Source organism: Pteropus alecto, unplaced genomic scaffold, assembly GCF_000325575.1.
Source record: "Pteropus alecto unplaced genomic scaffold, ASM32557v1 scaffold67, whole genome shotgun sequence".
NCBI lineage: Eukaryota > Metazoa > Chordata > Mammalia > Chiroptera > Pteropodidae > Pteropus > Pteropus alecto.
This window is the reverse complement of record NW_006441061.1, coordinates 1,222,714-1,245,737: the sequence shown is the minus strand read 5'-3', so window position 1 is coordinate 1,245,737 and position 23,024 is coordinate 1,222,714. Positions and strand designations below refer to the sequence as shown.

Below are 23,024 nucleotides of genomic sequence, written 5' to 3'. Positions count from 1 at the left end.
TCCCAGAGGGAGCGTGGCTGGGGGACATGAGGAGGAGGAGGCCAGCACCAGGTTTTCCAGAGTAAGCCTGCTCTTGGGCCAGCCTGCTCTGTTGCCGCCAGGAGTGGGTGGGGAGAATGGTGGAGTTATTTACGGCAGCAACTTGGCTGATGACTACCAAAATTATTGGGAAGCTTGAAAAAATTCCGGGATTACTCAGAATGTCTGGGGCCTGAGAAATTGTGTCCTTAAAGTGCCTCAAGAAATTGTGCTGCACTGTGAAGCTGTTTTAAAACTTATCTATGAACCGTACTCATTCACAAAAGGAACCCCCCTTACCCCATTTTATTTCAAACATGGAGAACACATACAAAGCAAAGGTTGCATCTGAAGAAAATCTCTCCAACTCGACAGTGTTACAGTAGAACAGATTTCACACATGGAAACAGAGCAGTGGCCCAGCCCAAGCCCTTTATCCCCAGGGAGGCCTGGCCAGCGAATTGGCTGCAGTCAGAGCACCTTGCCAGGACACAGATGGAGCGGGCGGGCTTGCGCGCTCTCTGGAGGGCTGAACTGTCACCAAGTCAGTGGACGACAACTTAGACCATTTGAGGATTAACTTGAGTATAAAGACAAAATTCAAACTGTTTCCTTCAGAGCTTGAGTTTTCCTTATGTTCACATTTATAAATTAGTCTTCACAGTTAATCCTATTTGGGAACATGAAATAAAGGCACACCTTTCTGGTTTCCTACACGTAGTACAGTTGTACATTAATTCTTGACTTAACGTGGTTCATGGACTTGAGTTCTGTGAAGGGGTGAGTGCTGCCATTTTTGAATCATCTACAATGTGCTAGACAACTTCCATATTTTATTTCAAATTCTGTCAGCAACCCTGAAGGTAGGTATTATTAGTCCCATTTTACAGATGAGGAAACTAAGGCTCAGAGAGACTAAGAAACTTGCCCAGGGCTGTGGCAGGAAGCTGCAAAACTAGAATTTGTACAGAGAACAGCCTGAGGGTATGTTTTATATTTTTCGTATGCCATGCTTTCTTCCTATAGACAAAAACGCTTAACACTGATCATTAAATGAACTGCCAGCATTCAGGCAAGTGAAGTGCCTGGTACAGAGCAGGTGGTCAGGAGAAGATGGCTGAGCCAGACTGCATGGAAAACACTCATGCCTCTCAAATACTGTCTGTCTCCTGAAGCTCTATGCCAGATGCTGGGTCCTCCTCATCCTTATTCATCGAGTTAAAAACATAGATAAAAATATTAGGAAAATCTCCACTCCATTTAAAAAATTATGTCCACTTTATCCCTTTACAAGAGAGTAAATTAAGCACACAGCTTGATTGTTTAAAAAGATTCTAAGCTAAACTGAACTCGCTACTAGCCATTTTCAAAGGCTCACTGCAAATCGCAGTCTCCTGCAGTTCTGTTCGTATCAACCTTGACCAGTCACTCAAGGAATTACCCTACAGGTTCACATTACAGTCCAGGTCCAAGGGGTGCATCCCTGGCTCGCTGATCCGCACCCCTTTGTTAACAATCCAGCTGAGATTGTCCGCAACAGTCTAAAGAAAGGACTTTTGAATTTGACCACCAGGAACATGTGACCAGCGCCCCTCCCCCCAGCTGCTCTGCATTCAGCATCTGCTGTGAAGCCCGGCCCCCTTTGGGGAACCTGCTGAAATCTCTTGTCTTAGTTGATCTAGGCTACCAGGTGGCCGCTTTGGAGAGGAGACTCAGGTAAGGCAGAGAGGTGCTGGCTCTGGCAAGGCCCGCCGTGCCCACGGTCAGGTGCTGGACGTCCACACGTGCATCTGCTTGGCCACCTGGTGCACATAACCGATGTCCGGCCTCTGGTTGGGGTCGGGGTAGATGCACATACTGACCAGTTCCCGTAACTGCAGGGGAGAGGACGGCTCGTGTTAGTCTTAAGAAAGCATTAACTCACGTAGTCCTCGACGCGTACAGAGGATGAGGGATGGGTGCCCGGTCACACAGTCAGTCACCGGGCAGAGCCAAGCCCATTCCTAGGCTTGTCCGGTCCCAAAGGCCATGCTTTGAGACCCCGAGAGCGGTTACCTTCAAATAATTGTGAATTTTCCAATTACCCACACTAGGCAAATTGTGTGTGTGTGTGTGTGTGTGTGCGCGCGTGTGTGCGCGCGCACGCGCACTGTCAGTCATGCAGATGCCCAACCAGAGGACAAAACTCAAGGCAAGAGCTTATTGATCATAATAAATGCATTAACATGCAGCAGGGCTGCAGTCTGCCCACCCCCTGGCCTCTTTATTGTGCTCATGAAAGACGGAGCTTTTAATTACACAGACACTGAAGGCTGCGCCCGCCTCGGGGTGGGGGAGGGGCGCCTTGAGCCTCTGATCGCCTCCCCTCTTCGGATAGCCAGAGTGCCAATTATTTTAATGGTAATTAAAATAATGACCTTAAAAAGCCTGCATCTTAACTTGCATCACTGGACCGGCTCACTGCAATTTTCTTATTTAAATACCTGCTGCTGGGGAGCCTGGCTGGCCCTGCAGGGTTGGGTCAGGAGCAGCGGCTGGGAGGGCCGGTCCTGAATGAGGGGGCTCCGTGGACTGAGCCATGCTCAGGGGGCCTGGGAGGGTGGAAGGGTCATGCAGAGGCCCGGAGCCACCGTACACACGCCACGTGTCACTCTCGAGGGGGTGTGGGCCGCAAACGAGGTTCCTCTGGGTCAGGCATTTTGAGTATCCCTCCAACCTGCATGCTGCCTTTGTGGGAGTCCACTGCCTTCTCACCACGGGGAGCCCCTGGACAGATGCGTTGAGCCTGCAGCCGGCTTGGGCAGTCCTGGAGACTGAGGCTGCCCAAGATGCAACGAAACTTTTCGAGATCTTACAGTATTCAAGGCAATTCCTTAATCCAAGGAAACTGGATTAAGGTGAAGTCTATGTGACCCCAATTGTCACCTGAGCCGACCACGCAATTGACAATAAGTGCTGGTTATAAAATTTCAGAAATCAGGAGAAATAAAAGTAGTATAAGTGTCTTATTTCCATTTCTAAGAGGGGAAAGAACTTCAAAAGTGAGGTGTGCTAAGGGCCTCCAGTGCTAAGAAGCCCCTCTGGCCCCCAGACACACGGCTGGAACCGCTGCACATGGCCGAAAGCAGGGGCGGGGGGGAGTGGGAGCTCGCGACGGCGAGTGGCTGATGCAGGAGGGAGAAGTGGCCTGCAGGCTCTATGCGGATGTGTTCACTTCAGCTTCAGATCTGCGAGACAGAGATCACAGTTCCCACTTACAGGTGGGAAACCGAGGCACAGAGAAGTCATGATTTGCTCCAGGTTGCATGGCTCCAAGCTGCTTTTGAAGAGTAGAGAAATCCAATTTTAAAGAAAAAGTGAGTAAAGGAAAACCAAATGCAACTATTCACTTGGTAAAGAACTCTAACTGGTTTTCCCTTTCCTGCCAACTTCCACTCCAGAGCATAGGTCCTTCCTCTAAAAGTTCATGGAAGAACTGAACTCTGCAAGCCATAGAAGCAAAAGCTGTGAGAGAGAGTGCCCTGAGCAACTTTACAGGGACGCGTGCTCCTGACCCTCACCCTCGGTCCTGTGAGAGTCTGTGAAGCCTGTGAGCAGGCATTAAGCACAAAGCCTGCTGGGAGAAGGGTGGTCGGTCGGTGACCCGTGGGTCGACCTGCCTGGACACAGGGTTAGAGCACATTGGGAGACCTGGTGTCTGCAAGCTGGCCTGCGCAGGCCCAGGTCCCTGGAGGACGAGGGCTGCTCCTGCTCCAGTCTTGGAACCTTTAGAGTTGGGACTGCAGCGAGCTGCACACGGTACTTCACCCCGGCTGAACCATCAGCTACTGCAGAGGCGTGCCATCAAGACCGGATGGTGCAGTGACGAGGGGTCCCGGGTTCAAATCCTGCCTCTACCACTTCCAAGTTATGTGGCCTTGGACAGCTATGCCTCAGTTCCCTCACTGGTGAAATGGGGTGGGGGAGGATCAACACAGTAGGTAATCAATGTGAGATGCTATTATATTGTGAGGCAGTGGCCCATGGGGGTCTCGGACTCCTCATCACACCCACTAGTGTTGACCTGGGACAGAAAAAACAATAATAGTTCTATAAGCCTTAACCTTGAACAGATATAAGGATAGTAGTTAATGCTTATTGAGCATTTACTCTTGAGCCAGGCCTTGTGCTACATCCAGCGGCTACTTCTGATGATGATGATGGGGTAAATGCTATGCCAGCCTGGTGCTAGACTGAGCATGTCACACGCCACCTTAATCCTTACACCGACCCTGTGAGGTAGATCCCGGCATTATCCTCATTTTGCAGGCAAGGAAACAGACTCAGAACTAAGTTCAGTGACTCGCCTAAGAGGAGTGAAGGGAATGTGTAAACCTACGCATCCGTCTACACCCTGAGCCACGCTGTGCCATCAACCTGCCATTTCCTCCTCACATTTTATCCGCGAAGGCGAACATCATCCCTGTTTCCATGGTGATGAAGCTGAGGAAGATGATGCTCACGCACGGTACCCGGCACAGCCAGACCTGTCAGAGTCTGTCCAGAGCCCCTGCACCTGGTGTCGAGTGTTGAAAATAAAAACCCAAGGAGTGACTTAGATCTGCGACAGCAAAGAGACCAGTCTGCACGCCGTGGTTTCCTGTCACGGGAGTGGAACGGCAGCCAGCCGCGGTGTGGGGCACGCCAGGGCCCTGCCGCTGCCTGCCTCTGCGTCTGGTTCTAGTTGTCTGACACCACACGGAGCCTGTCTCTGGGACCTGCGGCAGCAAGCCTCACACTCGGGCCTCACACTCGGGCCTCACACTGGGCCTCAGGTTGGGAGCCAAACGGGCGTCAGTGTGCCCACAGGGCTTCCTGGGCCAGCTACAGCTGGTTTCTGGGCCAGTGGGTGAGCGACAGTCCTGCTGTCGGGGCCCACACTGGTGTCTGTCCATGAGAGCTTTTCAGTAAAATCAATCTGCTTTTGTCCCCTCTGAGTCACTTCCCCAGAAGTCTTCCCTCCTCCATGCCAGGAAGGGAACCCAAGCTCAACCCCACAGCCGAGGTATTTCGGAAGTGCCCCTCCCTCACAAGGCCATCGAGGCCCCCAGGTCCGGCCCTGGCAGCCGCACTCACCTTCTCAGAGTAATGTTCTCCAGGGAGAGGCGGGTAGTCACACTGCTCGATCTTCTGGCAGAGGGAGAAGAGGTTCATTTTATCGCCATAGAAGGGGCTCTGGAGAGCGGCCATCTGCAGGGGGAGGGGGAGGGGAGAGGAGAGTGTTCAGCCTCGAGGTCCAGGGGGAAGAGGGCCCGCTCACTCCGGTCACTCCGGTCCTCACCACGACCATGACGGTCCGTGGCCAGCAGGACGTCCCCGGAATCCCAGCTTCCTGGGATTCACAGATGTGGCAGTCTAACCTGATCCTCGTTACGTAAGCAAATCAGCTGGGGCAAGGGTTTCGGTGACAAAATTTTAAAGCCAATAAGGAAAGGCGGGGTGGGCGGCTGACTCTGAGGGCCCGCCGCATGCAGGCGCACACCCCGCTGCATGCCTCGGCCCTCCAGGACTGATTCTGCTCGTGTGCACGGAGGAAACGGGCTCTGCTCACGGGGGCTGGTGCCTGGGCCCAGCAGGTCCTCTCTGGTGTATCGTCCTATATATTTCTAAAAGGCAATTCCAAAGACGCCCGTGGGAGGATGTCTATTAAAACAATAAATTTAGGAAATTTTTACCAGCCCACGACAGAGCTGCTGTCGGAAGGCCTGGCCACTGCTGTCTTAGAAGCTGGACACCCAGGTAGCGCTGGACAGGGTAGGCAGGGGGAGGAAGGCGGGCCAGCTGGCCACCCCTGGATGCAGGGGCCTGGGACCCTCTGCCTCACAGAAGGGAAGCAGTCGCCAGGCTCTGCGGCCAAAGCCAGCGCTGGCCTGAGTCCTGGCTTAGCAGTCGTTGGCCGTGACTGGCCTTTAGTTTTCTCAAACATAAAATGGAAAAGGTTCCACCTGCGGGGCTGTGGCGAGGCTTGGCTGGCACGGGAGGAGGCACCGCAAGCCAAGTGGCACCCTCACCTGGCTCCACGCTGAAGCCGGGCCTGCTCCTGGGGTGCTGGGGAGAAGAACCCGTAGCCTCGCTGGGTTCTCACTCCGTCCGGGAACTACCAGGCCCCCCGCTGCAGGAGGGCACCCAGACTCCCCACCCCACCGTTCAGAGCACTGCTGGGGGGGCGGCATGAAGCAGCGCGTGGCAGCCCAGCACGGCGCCCGCAGCCCCATCTGCTGATTAATCCATAATGGGATTCAAGTGCTTCTTGTCACTCCTGCTCACTGTTGCCTGCCACCAAAAGACGGCCCAACGCCTCCTGCTAATGAAGTGCCGTCGGGTAATTGTGCTCGCCTGTCCCTTTGGCCCTAGTTCCCTTGGAGGAGCCAGGCTGCCCAGGTCATTGTGCACAGATCCATGATCGAGGGCTCCTGGACTCCGGCTGTGACAGGCATTGGGACACCTGAGGAATCCTCATTGTCCTCAGGCCCCAGGTGGTGGCCCAGCGAGCCCCATTTCAGGGCAGGGAGGAGCTCGTGGTAGCTGGCTTTGTGGGTGCCCATCAGCTTTAGTTTCCTGGTCTGCCCCCATCCTCTGTTCCCCACTGTGAACAGGTCTGGTGACCCCAAGAGCAGGGCCTGCCTTCTTCACAAGGGCCCAGGGGGCTTCAGAGCCCGGGCAGTGTCCTTAAGTTTACAGATGGCCTTGGGGAGGCAGCAGCGTTGTCTGGAGATTTGTCCCTCGGACCAGGAAGTCTGTCCAGGAAGCAGCTGTAGGCCCAGGTACCTGGGCCAGGCCAAGTGCTTCCAAGTAGGTGTTCAGGGCCAGCCTCATCTCTCCTCTTCTGCGACCTGGGGTTTGGGGCCCTCTGAGAGCACTGGGAACCCATCTGGACTGAGAACCCCCCACTTCCAGGAAGGCTACATGAAGTGAGTGGCCCGGGCCCTTGGCAGGGGAGGCCCTGGAGGGCCACCTGGGGGTGGGGGTGGGGGCGCTGGCTTTAACTCCATGTGCAAAGTGGCATCACCTGGCTGATGCATTTCCAATAATTAAAATGAGAACCTTGGTGCAAAGGGTTAATTGGGCAGTTTCAAAAGGACATCTGTTGCCACAGCAAGAGCAGCTGAGGCTCCACGTGGTCACTCGGGGTGAGCAGGTCGCCCTCTGAGTTGTGGCAGGGACGAGGGTGGATTTTTCCTCCGAGTGTTTCTGTTCAAAGTAGAAAGGACCCACCCATCAACGTGGGGCCTGGTTTCCATGCGTCTGTCTGACTGCGAGAGGGGACTGGGTGATCCTTTCAACAAGCCAGTCTGATCTGATTTGCATAAAACTTGCTGTTTGGGATTCCCACAGGGCCCTAGGAATTGTGAGGGGTGGCGAGCCCCATATCCACTGTTTCCTTCAGATCATTTCTCCTTCCTTGTTTTGGAAAAGCGTCTTGAACAGGGTCGGCAGTGGGCTCCCTGCTGACAGCGGCTTCCACGTCCATGATGCAGATTCTAGCAGAAGCGGCGTTGCACCCACCGCCCCCTCCCGCTGCCGGCCACGGGCCTTCCATCCCGATCAGGGCGTCAGGCTGTGAAGGAACCTCTGGGGCTGCTGCTCGAGACACTGGGATTAGAACGATTACGCCGGAGGACGAGATCTCCCCGTACCAGTGACCACCCACCTCTGACTGGTCGAAGAGAAGAGGAAATGCTTTTTTGGGGGCAATACTGGTCGCCTCGTTAGAACTGCCAAAGCCAGGGCTCTCAGCGCTGCCCCTCAAATGCAGAACTTTTTCTGTCTGGCGTCATCGGGCTGACACACAGCCAGGGAGCGTGTGGGCACTTGGCCCCGCTGGGACGGCTCAGAGAGACTGGTGTGTGATCTGAGATGTCAGAAGGAGCAGGGGGACCTGACTGCAGGGAGGACAGAGATTGCCTTTGACTCCCGCCCTGCGAGGGCCTCAGACACCCCTCTCCTCACCCGGCGTCTCCCCAGCGTGGCCCGGAGTGAAGGCTGAGCCCAGAGGCCAACTGCCAAGTAGTCCGCAGCCCTGCTCCCTCACGAGGTAGGGGGCGTCCAGACCATTCCCCGGCTCAAGCCAGAATTCCGCAGCAGGATTCCAAACAAGGCACCGCTGATCCCCAGGCTTTTCCCGGCCTGCTTTCTGGCTGGGTCTCAGTCCCGCACGGGCCCCTGGAGGCAGCTGTGAAAGACCCCCAGCTGAGGATCCCGGGGCTGGCACTGAATGAGCCAATTTCTTCAGCTCCCACGTAGATAAATAAATTCTGCAGCGCCAGGCAGCCTGCTGGGTGCCGCCACAGGGCGTGCTGGGTAACGAAAATAAAGCACGGGGCCTTCCAGCCGCCGAGTTCGGGCATCTGCTGGGAGCTCTGAACGCAGAGGAGGGGCTGCTGACACTGCTCGGGGCTCCTCACAGCCCAGCCTCCCCCTCGCAGGGGCTCTGGGCAGAGGCCCTGCAGCTCTCTCCATGTGGTCACTCCTTCCCCCGAGGCTGGGAAGAAGGGAGAGGGGCCCTGGTTGCGGTCCACGGGAAGGTGGGCTTTGACAGACGGACAGACAGACAGACAGACAGCCCAGGGATCAGGGCTGGTCTTGGTGGCTTCCTCGCTGTGTGACACTGGGGAGCCTCTCCACCTCTCTGAGCCTCAGCCCCCTCCCTTACAGTGAGGCTGTGACCGGCCTGGTACGATTCTTGTGATTCACTCTGGTGGCCGGGGAGGTGCTGTGCCAGCTGCTGTGCCGTGTGGCATGTTTCTCCTGTGCTGACCTCTTCGAGACAGAGCCCACTTGGTGTCCACTCCTGAGGGCACAGGCCAGGTGTAGTGCCCTGTGGGGCTCCTCGCTAGCCATGGGTCAACATCGGCGTCTTAACGTGACCTCAGGAGGTCCTCAGTGAAAGGGGTATGGCGGGCTGAATAATGGCCCTTGAGGAGGTCTGTGCCCTAGTCCTGGGAGCCTGCGAAAGTGTGACCTTATGAGACAAAAGGGATTCGCAGGTGCGATTAAATTAAGGGTCTCCTGCTGGGAGGTAATCCCAGGCGATCCAGGGGGCCCTAAATATGACTGCTATGCCCTTGTCAGAGGAAAGCAGAGGGGCCTCTGACCCCAGAGGGAAGGGAGTGTGTAGACGCAGCACTGCGAGGTCACGAGCCCAGGGATGCCGGCGGCAGAAGGAGCCAGCCTTGATGACACCTGGGCTTTGGTCCGTTGATACTGATTTTGGACTTCTGGCTTCCGGATGGTAAGAGCATAATTTTATGTTGCGTGAAGCCATCAACTTCGCGGTGACCTGTTACAGCGGCCACAGAAGCTGGCAAGGGGCTTTGGTTCTTCCAGCCCTCGCGGGAGCGTGAGGAAGGGCAGGCCAGTCCCCATCGGGGGCAGGTTTCCTCTGGCTCTGTGCTGCCACAGAGCCTCGGGCCCCAGACCGCCCCGGCCCAGCGTGCTCCACTAGGGCTGCGCTGATCCCGAGCCGAGGTCTGGAGGGGGTGGGGCAGTCTCCGCCACAGCGATGCGGGCTGGCGCCCTAGAACACACCGCGGGCCACGTAGCGGGAGTGCCAGCCGTGCCTGTGGGATGTTTCCTTCCAATTACCAGGCCCCGGGCTCAGATGCGTCTCCCTTCCTGTCTACTGGGAAAACATCTGCTTTCGCTTCCCCACAGGGCTGGGGGAGTGGGGACAGGGTGGCAGCCCCGGGCAGGGCCCCCGATGCCCATCACTCTTGGAGGGGTTGGCCACAGCCGGCCACGTCAGCCACGTCCCCTTTTTGTGTAGGAGGTCCGGGGCCATTAGGTTGAGATCAGCACCCACTGTCCCCAAGGACATCAATGCCCAAAGGACTTGATTGATTTCATTGACTTCCCACTGCCAATGCGTCCCTCCCAGGCTGCAACTCCCAGGCCCCACACACTGCCAACAAATAAGTCGACCCGGTGACCCAGAGCCTCCGTGCCGGAGAGCCGCTAAGGGATGCTGCCGTGTTAGACATGCATTTAAATGCTCATGACGAGGACCGTTCCAGGCCTGGCCCAGAATCCGCCAGGGTGGGCGGTGCGGGCCAGCGCAGGCTGCCTCTGCCTCTAGGAGCTGGGACAAAGGCTCGGGCAGGGAGCACAGGGGGCCAGCTGCCGTCCTCCCGCCGGCCCTGGGGACGTGTGCCCCTGTCCCACCCTGGTCAGCCAGCGTGTCTCTTGGTTTACATTTAGAGACCCTCATGGCTCACAGAGCAGGACACAGCTTACGAAAATCCCAAACACAAATGGAAAAATAAGGACCGAATCATCTGGACCAGGGACAATATCTACAAGGGCAGGAGGACAAAGCTGAGACTTCCACAGGGAAGGAAGACAAGCTGCACTTTGGCTTCCCCTCGGCCAAAGCAAAAACGGAAAGGTGGCCGGCTGCAGAGCCTCGCTCAGAGGTGGGCAGCGTCTCGCCAACCACTGCTGGGTCTGCACTGGTCAGCGGGCTCACGGACAGCTAGGAGGGACAGATAAGCTTCTGAGACCTAACCTCCACTGCCCCAGGGCCTCCTCCGAGCCAGGTGCCATTCACGCCTCATGTCGGGGCAGTGTGATCTCATTTTATACTTGGGTCACCGGAAGCTCCTGGGAGTGCTGACTTGCCCTGGGGCCATTAGGAGCTGAGTTGGGAGCTGAGCTTTGAACTCAGGTCCTTCTGGGCCCACACTAGGACCCTGCATGTCTCTCGCCCACATTGCCACGGATATGTGATTGCACACGCACGCGCACACACACTAATTCAAAATGGCATCCCCCGGCCTCCAGCTATGCCGAGGGCATTTGCTGGGTTCTGGGAGACACAGAGCAAAAGCCTGTCCACCTCAGGACCGACGCCCAGGTGGATGATGCCCACTTAGAGAGGGGTCAGAAGCCCCTGCACAGTCCCAGGTCGGGGCAGGGGCAGGGACAGGGCTGTTGGTGCGGGGCGTCGAGCCCAGGGACAGCCCGCTTAATGCATGACCTGCACTTGGCTTTGTCACTGGCCTCGGCAGCCTCGGTGGTCAGTGTTCATCTGAGGTGCCTGGACTCAGAGGTGTGCTGGAGAGACCCGAAGTCATGATTCATCTTGGGTGACAAACACCCATGCCACAGAGGTTCTGTGCGACCCAGCGACTCCCCCACCCCTTTGTCACCTGGTTGTAATTCATTTTCAGCAAAGCTGGGGCTGGGTGAGTGTGCGGGTACATGGGGCGCCCTGTCCTTGCTGAGGACAGTTCTGACTTTCATCTCTTCTGTTGCTGAAGACACTGAACCCCTTCCAAATTTCCTCCCTCCATCTTCCTTCCCGAGCTCACCCCCACCCTCCCTGCTCCCAAAGCTCCCAGCAGAAACCACCTGGCCACTGGGGGTGTGGGGAGAGACAGGGTTGGGGGAAGGAGACACAACTCAGCCCTGTCTCATCCCCGGGGGCCGGGAGCTGCTCTGCGCTCCCGATCCACTGCAGCCACCCAGGCGGCACCCCATGTAGGGCCTGACCCACGGGTGAAGGACAAACAGGAAACACAACCAGCCTGGTTACCAGGGAAACCGGGGCAGGTACAGTAAGAACCTGGGGCCACCAGACTCCCCGGCCTGTGCTCCCCCATTGCACAAGCAGACGCTGAACTTCCCGTCGGCTTCTAGTCTGTCTCCCTTCCCAGACCTGAGCAGCCCAAGGGTGGAACAGCACCCGGCCCACCGCTGGCCACCCCACCAACAACCTCCTCCCGCCTGACACTGCTGATGAGGCAGATGCCGGACCAGGCGGGGTGGAGGACGGGACCCAAACGGTGTTGATGCCACAGGCAGACATCACGCAGCTCCGGGGCCCCACTTAACACTGCCGGGCCTACCTCATACAGCAGGCAGCCCAGGGACCAGATGTCAGACTTGAAGTTGTAGCCGTTCTCGTGGATCCTCTCCGGTGACATGTAGTACGGCGTCCCCACTGAAACACAGCAAGGGGGTGGGTGCTTAGGCTCTGTGCAGGGGCAGGACACGTGGGCGTGGGGGAGGGGAAGGCACGGTCTCACTGGGACCCTGGGCAACCCTTCTCCCTCTCCTCCTGTCTCCTCCTCCTTCAAATGAGAGGGCTGGGCCAGACTGGAAGTTCCCACCCTGGCAGGGCACAAACAGCCCCTGGGGACAGGGGGCTGGGCAGCTGGGGACTGGTGTTTCTGCTGGCTGGCCAGGGCATTGGGGTGCAGCAGCCAGGCTCTGGGCAGCAAGTGGCCAAGTGTCCTTTCAGGCAACTGCTTGAATCTCAGAAGAGTCCAGATAAAGCTCTCAACAGCGAAAGGAGGACCACCACTGTTAACGCTGACCAAGCGTGTCACACGTGTTAGCTCGTTTGTGCCCCTAACAGTCCCATGAGGAGGCACCCCCATTTTACAGATGGAGAGACTGAGGCTCAGGAAAGCAGCAGGACCGGGGTTCAAACCCAGATCTTCAGGTATCAGAAACGGAGTTCTTAGCCGCCACCCTTGGCTGGCACCGACTGGCAAGCCCGAATTTGGGGTTGGCCGAGATTTCTTAAACAGGACAGAAAAGACACTAACCATAAGAGGAAAGATTGATAAAGTGGCCTTCATTAAAATTAGAAACTTCAGTTCACCAAAAGACCACTCAGAGAGTTAAAAGGCACAGCCTAAGAAGAAATAGTGTCAACACATATACCCAACAATGGCCTCGCATACAGAATGTATTTGAAAAAACACGTCTCTAAATCAATAAGTAAAAGACAAACGACCCCCTCCCCGAAATGAGCAAACAGCTTGAAGGGAGACTTCACAAAGAACATATCCAAATGGCTGATAAGCAAGCACAGGAAACTGTTAATTTTCCTCATTACTCATTAGAGCCATGCAAATTAAAAGCACAGTGAGGTAGGTATGACTGCTTGAATCTCAGAAGAGTCCAGATAAAGCTCTCAACAGCGAAAGGACCACCACTGTTAACGCTGACCAAGCGTGTCACACGTGTTAGCTCGTTTGTGCCCCTAACAGTCCCATGAGGAGGCACCCCCTTTTTACAGATGGAGAGACTGAGGCTCAGGAAAGCAGCAGGACCGGGGTTCAAACCCAGATCTTCAGGTATCAGAAACGGAGTTCTTAGCCGCCACCCTTGGCTGGCACCGACTGGCAAGCCCGAATTTGGGGTTGGCCGAGATTTCTTAAACAGGACAGAAAAGACACTAACCATAAGAGGAAAGATTGATAAAGTGGCCTTCATTAAAATTAGAAACTTCAGTTCACCAAAAGACCACTCAGAGAGTTAAAAGGCACAGCCTAAGAAGAAATAGTGTCAACACATATACCCAACAATGGCCTCGCATACAGAATGTATTTGAAAAAACACGTCTCTAAATCAATAAGTAAAAGACAAACGACCCCCTCCCCCAAATGAGCAAACAGCTTGAAGGGAGACTTCACAAAGAACATATCCAAATGGCTGATAAGCAAGCACAGGAAACTGTTAATTTTCCTCATTACTCATTAGAGCCATGCAAATTAAAAGCACAGTGAAGTAGGTATGGCCGCCCACTACCTGAATAGTTAAAGGCAACATGATTGAGATATATATATGCCCAACAGAAATAAGTGCTTCCTTCCATCAAGAGACACGCTCGAAAATGTGCAAAGTGGCTTTACTTGTAATGAGCAGAAGCTGGAAACAAATGTCAATCAACAGTAGAATGCATAGATTGACAACGGAATACTAAACAGCCACGAACAAGAACCAACCTCAGCTGCATACCACAAACTGGGTAAATCTCACAGACATAATGATGGAAGAAAGCAGCCAGGCACAGAAGAACACGCACTATGATTCCATGTTTATCAAGAACAGGAAAAGCTGCTCTCGGGGGGCAGTGATCCGGAAAGGGCTCGAGGGAGCGTTCCTGTACACGTATCGCATCTCGATTAAAAAGCAGAGGGGGCACACGCTTTCAAAGAACGGGAACTGTGGCAAGATGGGAGGGTTTCCTGCGAGGAGGTGAGCTCCCCATCGGCAGAGGCATGCAAGTTGCAGCAGAAGGGCTGAGGTGGAAGGGCTGAAGACGGGCCCAGGAATCTGCATTGTTAACCTGAGATCCTGATCTCGGTCCGTTTGGAAGATGATTAGGTTCTGGAGGCTTTGGGACCAGATTTTACGCAGGACATTTCCAGTGGTCTGGAGAGACCATGTCAGTGTGACAGTAACGGCTGCCGTTCAGCCAGAGTCTGTGTAAGGAGCTAGAGCCCAGCGTGGCAGAGGCTGAGCCTGAGATGTGGCTCGCGACCCTAGGAAGGAGGATGGCCAGCAGCACAGGACCCTGGGAGGACAGGTAAGCTAGACTTGGAAGGCCTCGGTGCCCCAAAGCAGGGCACCAAGCTTCAGGATTTCGTGGGCCAAAGATGTCTCGGGGCAACTAAATTTTGCCGGGTACAGTGTTTAAAAAACTCAAAACCCCAACTACCACTTAGTGTCACATATTATTTTTAAAAGAAAGGACATTTTAACCCCCAAATAATAGAAAACCCAATCTCAAAATCCAGGACAGTCCTTTACATCAAAAGCGTTTAGCTATCTGAAAACTTCATCTTCTTGTTTTTCTTACTGGAGATGTATGAGAAATTCTGTCATGCCGAGTTGTAGAGGCTGTGAAGTGTCGCAAACCCCTGCTTCAGGCTCTGTGGGAGCATGACCTTATTCACCAAAGTATCCCAGCGCCCCTCCCAGGACCAGGTCCCAGGTCACAGCAGGCACCTCGTAAGCGGCTACTCGCAGTCATTGACTCCATCCATGTTATCAGATAGCGCACGTCAGTGGTCACACTTTTTTCTTGCAGCCTAAGGCACTGTTTACTTAACCGATGGCTGCCCAAGAGGGTCTATCTCATTATTGCTTTATCAAGACACCAAGCACCCTTTGATGGCAATAATCCCTGAACAGGGACAGCAGCCTTCACTTAAATACATGGTTTGAGAATTGCATGCATACTTTATGGCTGAAATCAGGGGTGAATTGCTGTTCAGCAGAAAGAGCTGTCCGTTCACGCGTGAATCCACATAGAATTCTATCGACGAACAGTGACTTCCGGCAGCAGCCCCTTGTATATTTTGCTCATGAGGGTGCAAAACGACAATGAACAGGCAAGTATGAAATGAATGACTTCTCATATCCAAACCACAGGGTGACGTCCAAACAGTTCTTGATTAACGGCAAAAGCCTCAGATCAAACCGTAAGGGATTCCGGGGTCCGGGGTGCTGTGGATGGATGTGCCCACGAGCCAAGACCCGCCTCCCACAACGACCCGCCACGTGGGGCTGACGGGCTACACATGGAGACAGCGAGGGCGGTGGGGGAGCTGGAGCTCGGAGGGCCTGTCCCCAGTGGGGGACAGCAGTGTCCGCTGCCTGGCTGCACCACCCCTTTAAGACCCCCGGCTCCCCTCGTCCTGACTGGGGGTGCAGGCCGGCCCTGACACTTCTTGCCACCATCGGTTTTGTCCTCTGCTCATTTTAGATTTCCCGGGGCCTCTACAGAAGGGATTCAAAGGGAGGTGACCTGCAGAGTGGCCAGGCTTTGGCCTGGGGCTGCCTTGGCCAGGCTTTGAGTTGCCCGGCCCCTGCCTGAGGTCCCCCACCTCGCACGCCCCCCAGCCCCGACGCCAGTCCGCTCTCCATCCGCCTCTGTGCCTTTGCACGTACTGTTCCCCAAGCTGCCTCGTGAGCATCTTTAAGGTCCAGCGAAACCACCTCTCCCCTTGGCCAGTGAGAGCTAGTTGCTCAGTGTGGCCTGGACACTTGGTTTGTCCCTCTGTTCTGTCACCACTTTGTCCCTTGGTCAAGGCTCCAGATCCCTGCTTGTGGTGAGAGGCTTGGGGTACACAGGGGAGAAAGGTTAGGGAGTGCATCACCCCTTCTCCTCTGCTCTCCACCCAGCCATCTGCCTCTTCATGCTCTTTCCACTTTTACCCCAGTTTCCACCAGTGTAAGGGGAAAAGGCAAACAGCCAAGTGTAATCTGGACTTTCTTCTAAATGCCAGTGCTGCAGATGCCATTGATCCAGAACATCCATTAGTCTGTCCATCCATCTATCTTCCATTCATCCATAATCATCCATCCATCATCTGCTCATCATCCATCCATTCAGCAGCCTATCTGTCTATCCATCCATTATCCATCCATCCAAAATTGACTGTGCATCCATGACCTACTCATCCATCCATCCATCGATCCATCTGTATGCAATGTTGTACTGGGTGCACCCAGGAGGTAGTGAGCAGCCCGTCCAAGGAAGTGTCCAGAAGGAGCCAGTTGGTTAAGGAAAGGCTGGACTGATCAGTGGCTGCAGCCGAATCCCCTGGAGGAGCTCGTTTAAAATCTGGCTCCCTGTGCCACCCCTGACCTGTGTGGTCAGGACCTCCAGAGCTGGGACGTGGACAGCCACTTCTCTCACAAGCTGCCGGGGGTTCCTGGTGCAGGTCGCAGTCTGAGAGGAGCTGTACAAGGCCTCACCCACCCGTCCGTCCTTCAGATGCTCAGAAACATCAGTGGAACAAATGAATTTATGAAGCATTGACGGAAGGAAGTTCGGGGTCCCTGTCAGGCACTGGGTCCTCCTTTCCCCGCCTCTGGACAGACTCTCCAGTCCCCCGACCTGCGTTGGTCTGTGAGTCTTAAAGTTGGGGTGCTCTGCCTCATTGGTGGGGTCCTCACCTTGTTTCAGGGGTGTCTGAAGCTGCAGGGGGTGAACACAGCTTTTTTTGCCAGCTTTCCCTCTGTTTTGCCAGCTTTCCCCAGGAATAAGTTTGTAAAACCCGATTTTTATACCGACAACAGATACTCAAACGTTATGAAGCATAATGCACAACTTGCGTGAGTTTTAAAGATAAGACGAGAGACTTCAAAGGCGTTCCAAGCTCGCAGTGGGCCCTGCAGGATGTGTGCCCAAACCCCAGGGGTGGGGTGGCCATTCTGGGGAAGAGAGGGAGAAGCTGGCAAGGGGAGCTGCCCCCTCGCGTCCTGCCCCAGGGGGGGCTTCTGCGGGCACGGGCTGGCGGCAGAGCCACAGCACATGTGACAGAGAGGGGACACTGGGTCTCGAGCTCCCTCCCAGCAACCTCCCCATCACACCCGCTAGCTGGAGCCCCTCCCCACTCTCCCTCCTCACAGTGGGGGGACGAGCTCTGCATATGAAAGAGGAGCCTAAGAAACCTGACCTTCCCTGTCTTTACCTAGAACGCCCAGATTTCAAACCGGGCAGAAATCAGAGGACAACTCGGGACCTCAAAGCGGAGGCTGATTAAAGGGGCCCCCGCTTCTCCCAGATGCGCCACTCCTGTCAAAAAACAAACTTGGCCGTGGTTTGAAACGCTCGCAGTGCTCGAAACACGTTCGTTAGCTATGAAAAAGACACATGAAGGAGAAGCTGGCATCTGTGGGCTGCATTTCCTCCCCCCATGGTGGTGTGGAAAACGGCTGGAGAAACGCGGGGTTGTCGCCGGCATCCACTGGGGGTTCGGGGGGCTCCATGTGGATCCTGGATGGCACGGGCTGAGGCGCACATGGACTGGGAGCTGCTCCCAGCGAGTCTGACCCTTCTGCAACCACTTGCCGGCAGACTGCTGAGCTCTCTCTCAGCCTCCGTTTCCCCATCAGTGAAATGAAGGGGTGGAACTTGGTGGTCCCCGGGGTCCTTCCCCACCTTTGGAGCCCTGGACATGTGGGTCAAAGGGCTCTGGGAAGGACCCACTACCCAGAGACCCTGGGAAGGGGCGAGTGGGCTGAGGGAAGACAGGCTAAGGGTGGCAGAGAGCAGGGAAGAAGCAAGGAGGTTCTAGAACCCCGGAAGGAGCTCCCTTGGTGTTGGGCAGTGTGATGTGCATTTTCATCTCTCCATGACCCAGGCTGGCGAGACTCCTGTCCCACCCCCAACATCCAACCAGGTGCCACATCCTGACAGTGTGCCCTCCCCTCTGAACCCTTGCTGCCGCCAGAGTGGGCCACCTCCTGTAGCTGGAGGACCAACCGCTTAGCCCCTCCTGTCCTACCCAATCCACGCCCCCAGGGCAGGGACCACATCTCTTGCCCCCATGCCTGGCTGGCTCTTCATCCCCCAAAGGAGAAAGGCCAGGTGGTCAGCCTGGCATTTGAGGTCTCTCCCTGCTCCCTGCAAAGCTGGATCTTCAGGCAGCAACACATATGCACACACACACACGCACAGACACACGCACACACACTTTACCAGGCTCACCTGTGTCACTGCTTATTATCAAGTTTTCTTTAAATTAATTACAAGCTGACCCATCCCCATGCCAGCTATACACAGCCCTCAGGAGCAGCAGCAATGTTGGAAACACACTGTACTTTAATTGACGTTGACTTAATTTCAGGCAACACATATGCACACACACACACGCACAGACACACGCACACACACTTTACCGGGCTCACCTGTGTCACTGCTTATTATCAAGTTTTCCTTAAATTAATTACAAGCTGACCCATCCCCATGCCAGCTATACACAGCCCTCAGGAGCAGCAGCAATGTTGGAAACACATTGTAATTTAATTGACATTGACTTAATTTCAGGTTGTTTACATTCCTACAAATATCTGCCTTTCTCTAGTCCCCACACGGAGTATCCCTAACAGACGTGAAGGTCAGGTGGCTCAATTCTTGGACTCTACACAGCACTCCGTGTGTCCAGGTATCGGGGTCTCATCCAAGATGGCTCAGGAAATATCGCATGGAACATGGCCACGCCTGGCCCTCACCCTTGCCCACTAGGCCAACATCACAAAGGTGCTCACCTCACCGCACCTCGGCTTCCTCCTCTGCCAACCTGCTCTGTGATGACTCCCATCCCCAGGTGCCTGGAGTGCTCTATGAATACCCTAGACGGGATTATTGGTTCCAGGTGAGGACTCTAAATGGCTCTCCCCAGGCTGTCAGTCCCAGAGGGCGGGGCCCTCGCAGTGCCTGGGGGTGGGGTGGGGCTGACACCAGTCCTTGAGTGAAGGAATGAACTAACCTTCCTTTGTGAATGAATGGGCAAGCTGTAGTTTGCATCCCTAGGCCTGATCGATGGATTCCTCATTTGCTGTCCCTTTAAGACCTCCCCCTTTCCTCTCTGGTGTCAGCTTTTCTGGTTCTAACAGTTTGTGCCTCTGAAAATGCCAGGAATGTGGCAGACAAGGTGCCGCCCACCAGCCAGGTGTGACCTCCCAGGTGTCTGCACTCAGAACCTTGGGTCTACCTGCTGAAGCAGGTTTTCGGGGCCCATTATTCCCAGGTGTCCTCGGCTACCGGGGTGGGCGGGAGGAGGCCCAGAGACACGCATCTAACTATACAGGGCTCTGTTACCACACTAACGGGGTCCCCAGGGATGCCTGGGGACCGTCACCGACTTAACAAACGTTCCACGGGGCCCCCCTAGTGCCAGACACAGGCGCACTTGTGGGAGTGCTGGCACTGGACAAGGAGAGGAGGCTCCATGTTCCTTCCCTGTGGCCCAGGACAAGGCCCAGGTCCCGCGTGGCCCACGCTGTGAGGCTGGACGGGCTTTTCCCGTGGAGTGGGCAGGCACTTGGTGCCCTGGGCGTTCCTGCACCCAGAGAGCTTGTCAGGACCCGAGCCCTCCCCGCCTCAGCACGCTGTGGGCTTGTGCCTGGAGAGGAACCGACACCCAAGGGCTCCTGTGCCACCCGCCAGGCGACTGCGGGGGTGTGGTCTCCCTTCTCTGGGCCTCGGTTTCCTCGTCAGTCCGATGGGGACAATAAGTCTTGGTGGGATGAGTTTTTAAAGCAAAATGTTTTCCAAACATCTTTTACGTTAAGGATGGAAATTTTTCAAGTGAGCAAACTAGCTAAGTCAGCTACAGGGAAGAAATATCTTTAGATATCAGAAGTTGTCCTACTTGCTTGTGTGTGGTTTAGGAAGTGTATTGTATGAAATATGTAGATGGCCAATGTCTACTTCTGTAATCCATTTACTTGTTAATTAAGGGTGTTGTTCCGGGCAAAGATATGCTAACAGCCAACTTCCGCTTCTGTAATCTGCTGGCTTGTTCAGGAGACCACCAGGATATGGTCTTGAGCTTTATCAGCTGCCTGCTCTGAAAGCTCGGGGCTGATCTCCTCCAGCCCTGCGTGGTAGAGAGTCAGTCGCCGGCCGGCTAATAAAGGCTCATAATTAATCTCAATTGGCTCCGTGAGTCTCAGAATCGTTCGCGCCATAACATTTTACACCTTGTCTTCTCTGTTAACTCACCTCTTCGGTGAGTTTCGTGAGGACAGAAGGCTGCAGTGAAGTGGGCGGCCCTGGGAGGGGCTGGGGCGGTCCCAGGCCCCCCGGGGACACTGGGATCCTCGGCATAGTTTGGTCACAGAGCCCAGCACTGTGCCTGCACACAGTGGGCCCTCAGGAAAGGGTTCTACCCGCCCCCATACCATGCCACCCTGGGACTGACTGAGTCTATCCCCTCACCAGTCTGAAGCCCCATGAACTCAGGGAAGGCTGCCTAAGCTTCTGTCCCCTGCACCCAGCCCAGCGAAGGGAGAAGGAAGGAATTGATGAGCTATAGCTAGGCCAGTGTTTGGCAGCCTGGGAAAGCCAGCATGCCCTGACCTCTGTACCTGACGGGGTTCACCCCCAACCAGACCTGTACCCCCAACCCCAAGAGGTGGTGTGAGGCCCTGCACGGCGCTGGGTGTGAGCTGACCTGCCCTCCCACCCCTGATCCCGGCCCAAGGCGGCCCTGTCACCTCCGCTGAGGAAGCGGGGCCTGCTCTCCCAGCCCCACGATTTGTCTTGCAGCTGCTGCCGTTGCTCGGAGCGAGACACTTGCTTGTAGCTTGTGAGCTGTGTGTAGGCAAATCTTTCATTTTTCTTTCATTACGCCGGCGTGTACTGTCACTTAATTTTTATGTATGCAATCCTTCCTGACAAATATGATCTGCTGCCTGGTAATTCGTCTGACGCTCATTCTGTTCCTCGCTCTAATTACGGCTCCTATCCCTGACGCCGAGGCAGCCGCGCTGCCACCGCTGGGTACCGCACCTGTCAGCCTGGCCATGGCATGACTAATGCCCTTTCATGCCAGCCTCGTGTTAGCAAATACAGAGGCCGGGAGGGGGCCGGAGGAGGGAGAAACAGGGGGAGATGGGATTCACATAAGCCCAGCCCTGGGTCAGCAGCCCAGGAGACAAGGTGGTTGCCGGGGCAATGTGGCTGCCGCCACAGCACCCGCACATAGTAGGTGCGCACAGACGGGAGAGATGCATAATTCGAACCCGTGCGTGGGTATGAAGGCGCCTCTGCCCCATGCTTCCTTCCTGAGTCACGATGCAGTGGCAATTACTTCAGCCTCTTGCCCGACCACACGTGTGTGCGAGGCTTAGCTGTTCGCAGAACCTCGCTGGGGAGAAGGGGGTCTTCCTCCCCGCATCGTGGAGACTTCAGGCCCGGGGCTTTGGCTCTGTGCTGTCACTGCCGTGGCGCTTGGCCCTTGGTCCTGGGAACGTGTCCTGGACTTGGGCACACGGCCCCAGGAAGCCGGGCCAGCCACCCAGAGGCCTCGGGAAGAACCCGGCTTCCGCGGGCGGCCTTTCCCAGTTCCAATTCCTTCTCATTAATATAATAAGTGCAGCAGTCCAAGTCGATAAACTCACACTGTCGGACGAGCCCGTATTTCTGCCCCTTCCTAATGATGTGATCTTAACCGGCTCTGACGAGCGCCACAGTCTTCTCCCCAGTGGGACAAAGAAGGGCTGGGACCTGACTGAGGGGGACAGCAGGCAGTGGCTTTAACTCTTCCCTTTGACGGTTTCCCTTGAGTTTCCAGCTTTTTGAAACTCTTAAGACACAGAGGTAAACAGTCCAAAACTGACAGACATACTGATTTTCACGAAGAGAAGGGTCTGAAGGGACTGGGAAAGGCAAGGTGTCCCCCCAGGAGCAGGGGCTGGCAGCTGGGCTCCGGGAGGAGGTCCAGCATTATCTTCCAAGGCCTCCGACCCTGGTCTCCTGGAGGGAGCGTGAGCTGTGCAACGGGAAGCCTGCATTCCAGTCCTGGCTCTGCCACGCCATGACTCAGAAACGTCACTCAAGCTCCCTGGACTTCAGATTCCTCGTTGTCACAAAGGAAAAATCCTACAGACCCTCGTGGCTCTCTGGGGGCATGAATGAAGAAGTGTCATGAATTCATGGGATGCTGGCTCTTTGCACATCCTTCCTGAGCTAAAGGAAGACCAACAACGTGCCAGGTATCCTCCAGGGTCGGATGGAGTTGAGAGTTTCAAAACAACCACTTACGCACACGCACACACACAGATGCACACCCATGCACACACGCATATGCACACACACACACATGTACACATGCACTCCTATAAGCTGTTGATCTCGAGAGTTAGCACATTCCTCCTGACGGTGTGCTTACCCCGAGAGCCATTGGGACCTGTATGAATAGTGACAGTTTCCACCAGGAAGCCGTGTCTTCCAGAAAGCACCTCCGCTCTCGTCAGATGCCATGTGTACTCACGGCCTGCAGCAGGCGCTCGGGGTCAGAGGATGGGAGACACTGGCTGGGGCCATGGGGTGGGGAACAGAGTGGCTTTCGAGGGAGGAGAGCCTGGGAGCACCTTCCCCTGCAAGCACCATCCCAAAGAGCTGGAATCTAGCTCTGGGAAAAGGGTCCCTACCTCTGCAACACGCCCACCAGGCCCTGGTTAAACCCTGACACGCCTGTTAGGCACAGGGCACCTACACCCACGTTCCACTGGAGGGCTTTGCTGGCTTCTCTATTCCAGCTAAATATAAAGTTCTCCACTGTCCACTGTTTCGAGTTGCGCATTCAGTTATGTCGCCGGCATATGGGTTCCAAGCTCGTCACTGCTTCACGTGACCCGAAACGCATACCCAGCCCAGTCTCCTCCCGGGCCCGGCCCGGCGCTCCGCACTCCTGGGATGAGGCTCACCCACT

At 55.4% G+C, this 23,024-nt stretch overlaps 1 protein-coding gene across 1 annotated transcript in view; it reads right to left on the bottom strand.

The window, feature by feature from the left end:
* Positions 1-306: 306 nt before the first annotated feature.
* NEK6 (NIMA related kinase 6) overlaps positions 307-23,024 on the bottom strand; it is a 40,028-nt gene continuing 17,310 nt past the window's right edge. The window contains exons 7-9 of the mRNA XM_006917949.3: positions 11,904-11,998; positions 5,134-5,247; positions 307-1,892 (exon numbers count right to left, since the gene is read on the bottom strand). Of these exons, the coding sequence (XP_006918011.1) occupies positions 1,782-1,892; positions 5,134-5,247; positions 11,904-11,998 (320 nt within the window). The 3' untranslated portion in view covers positions 307-1,781. The remainder of the gene's footprint in view (positions 1,893-5,133; positions 5,248-11,903; positions 11,999-23,024) is intronic.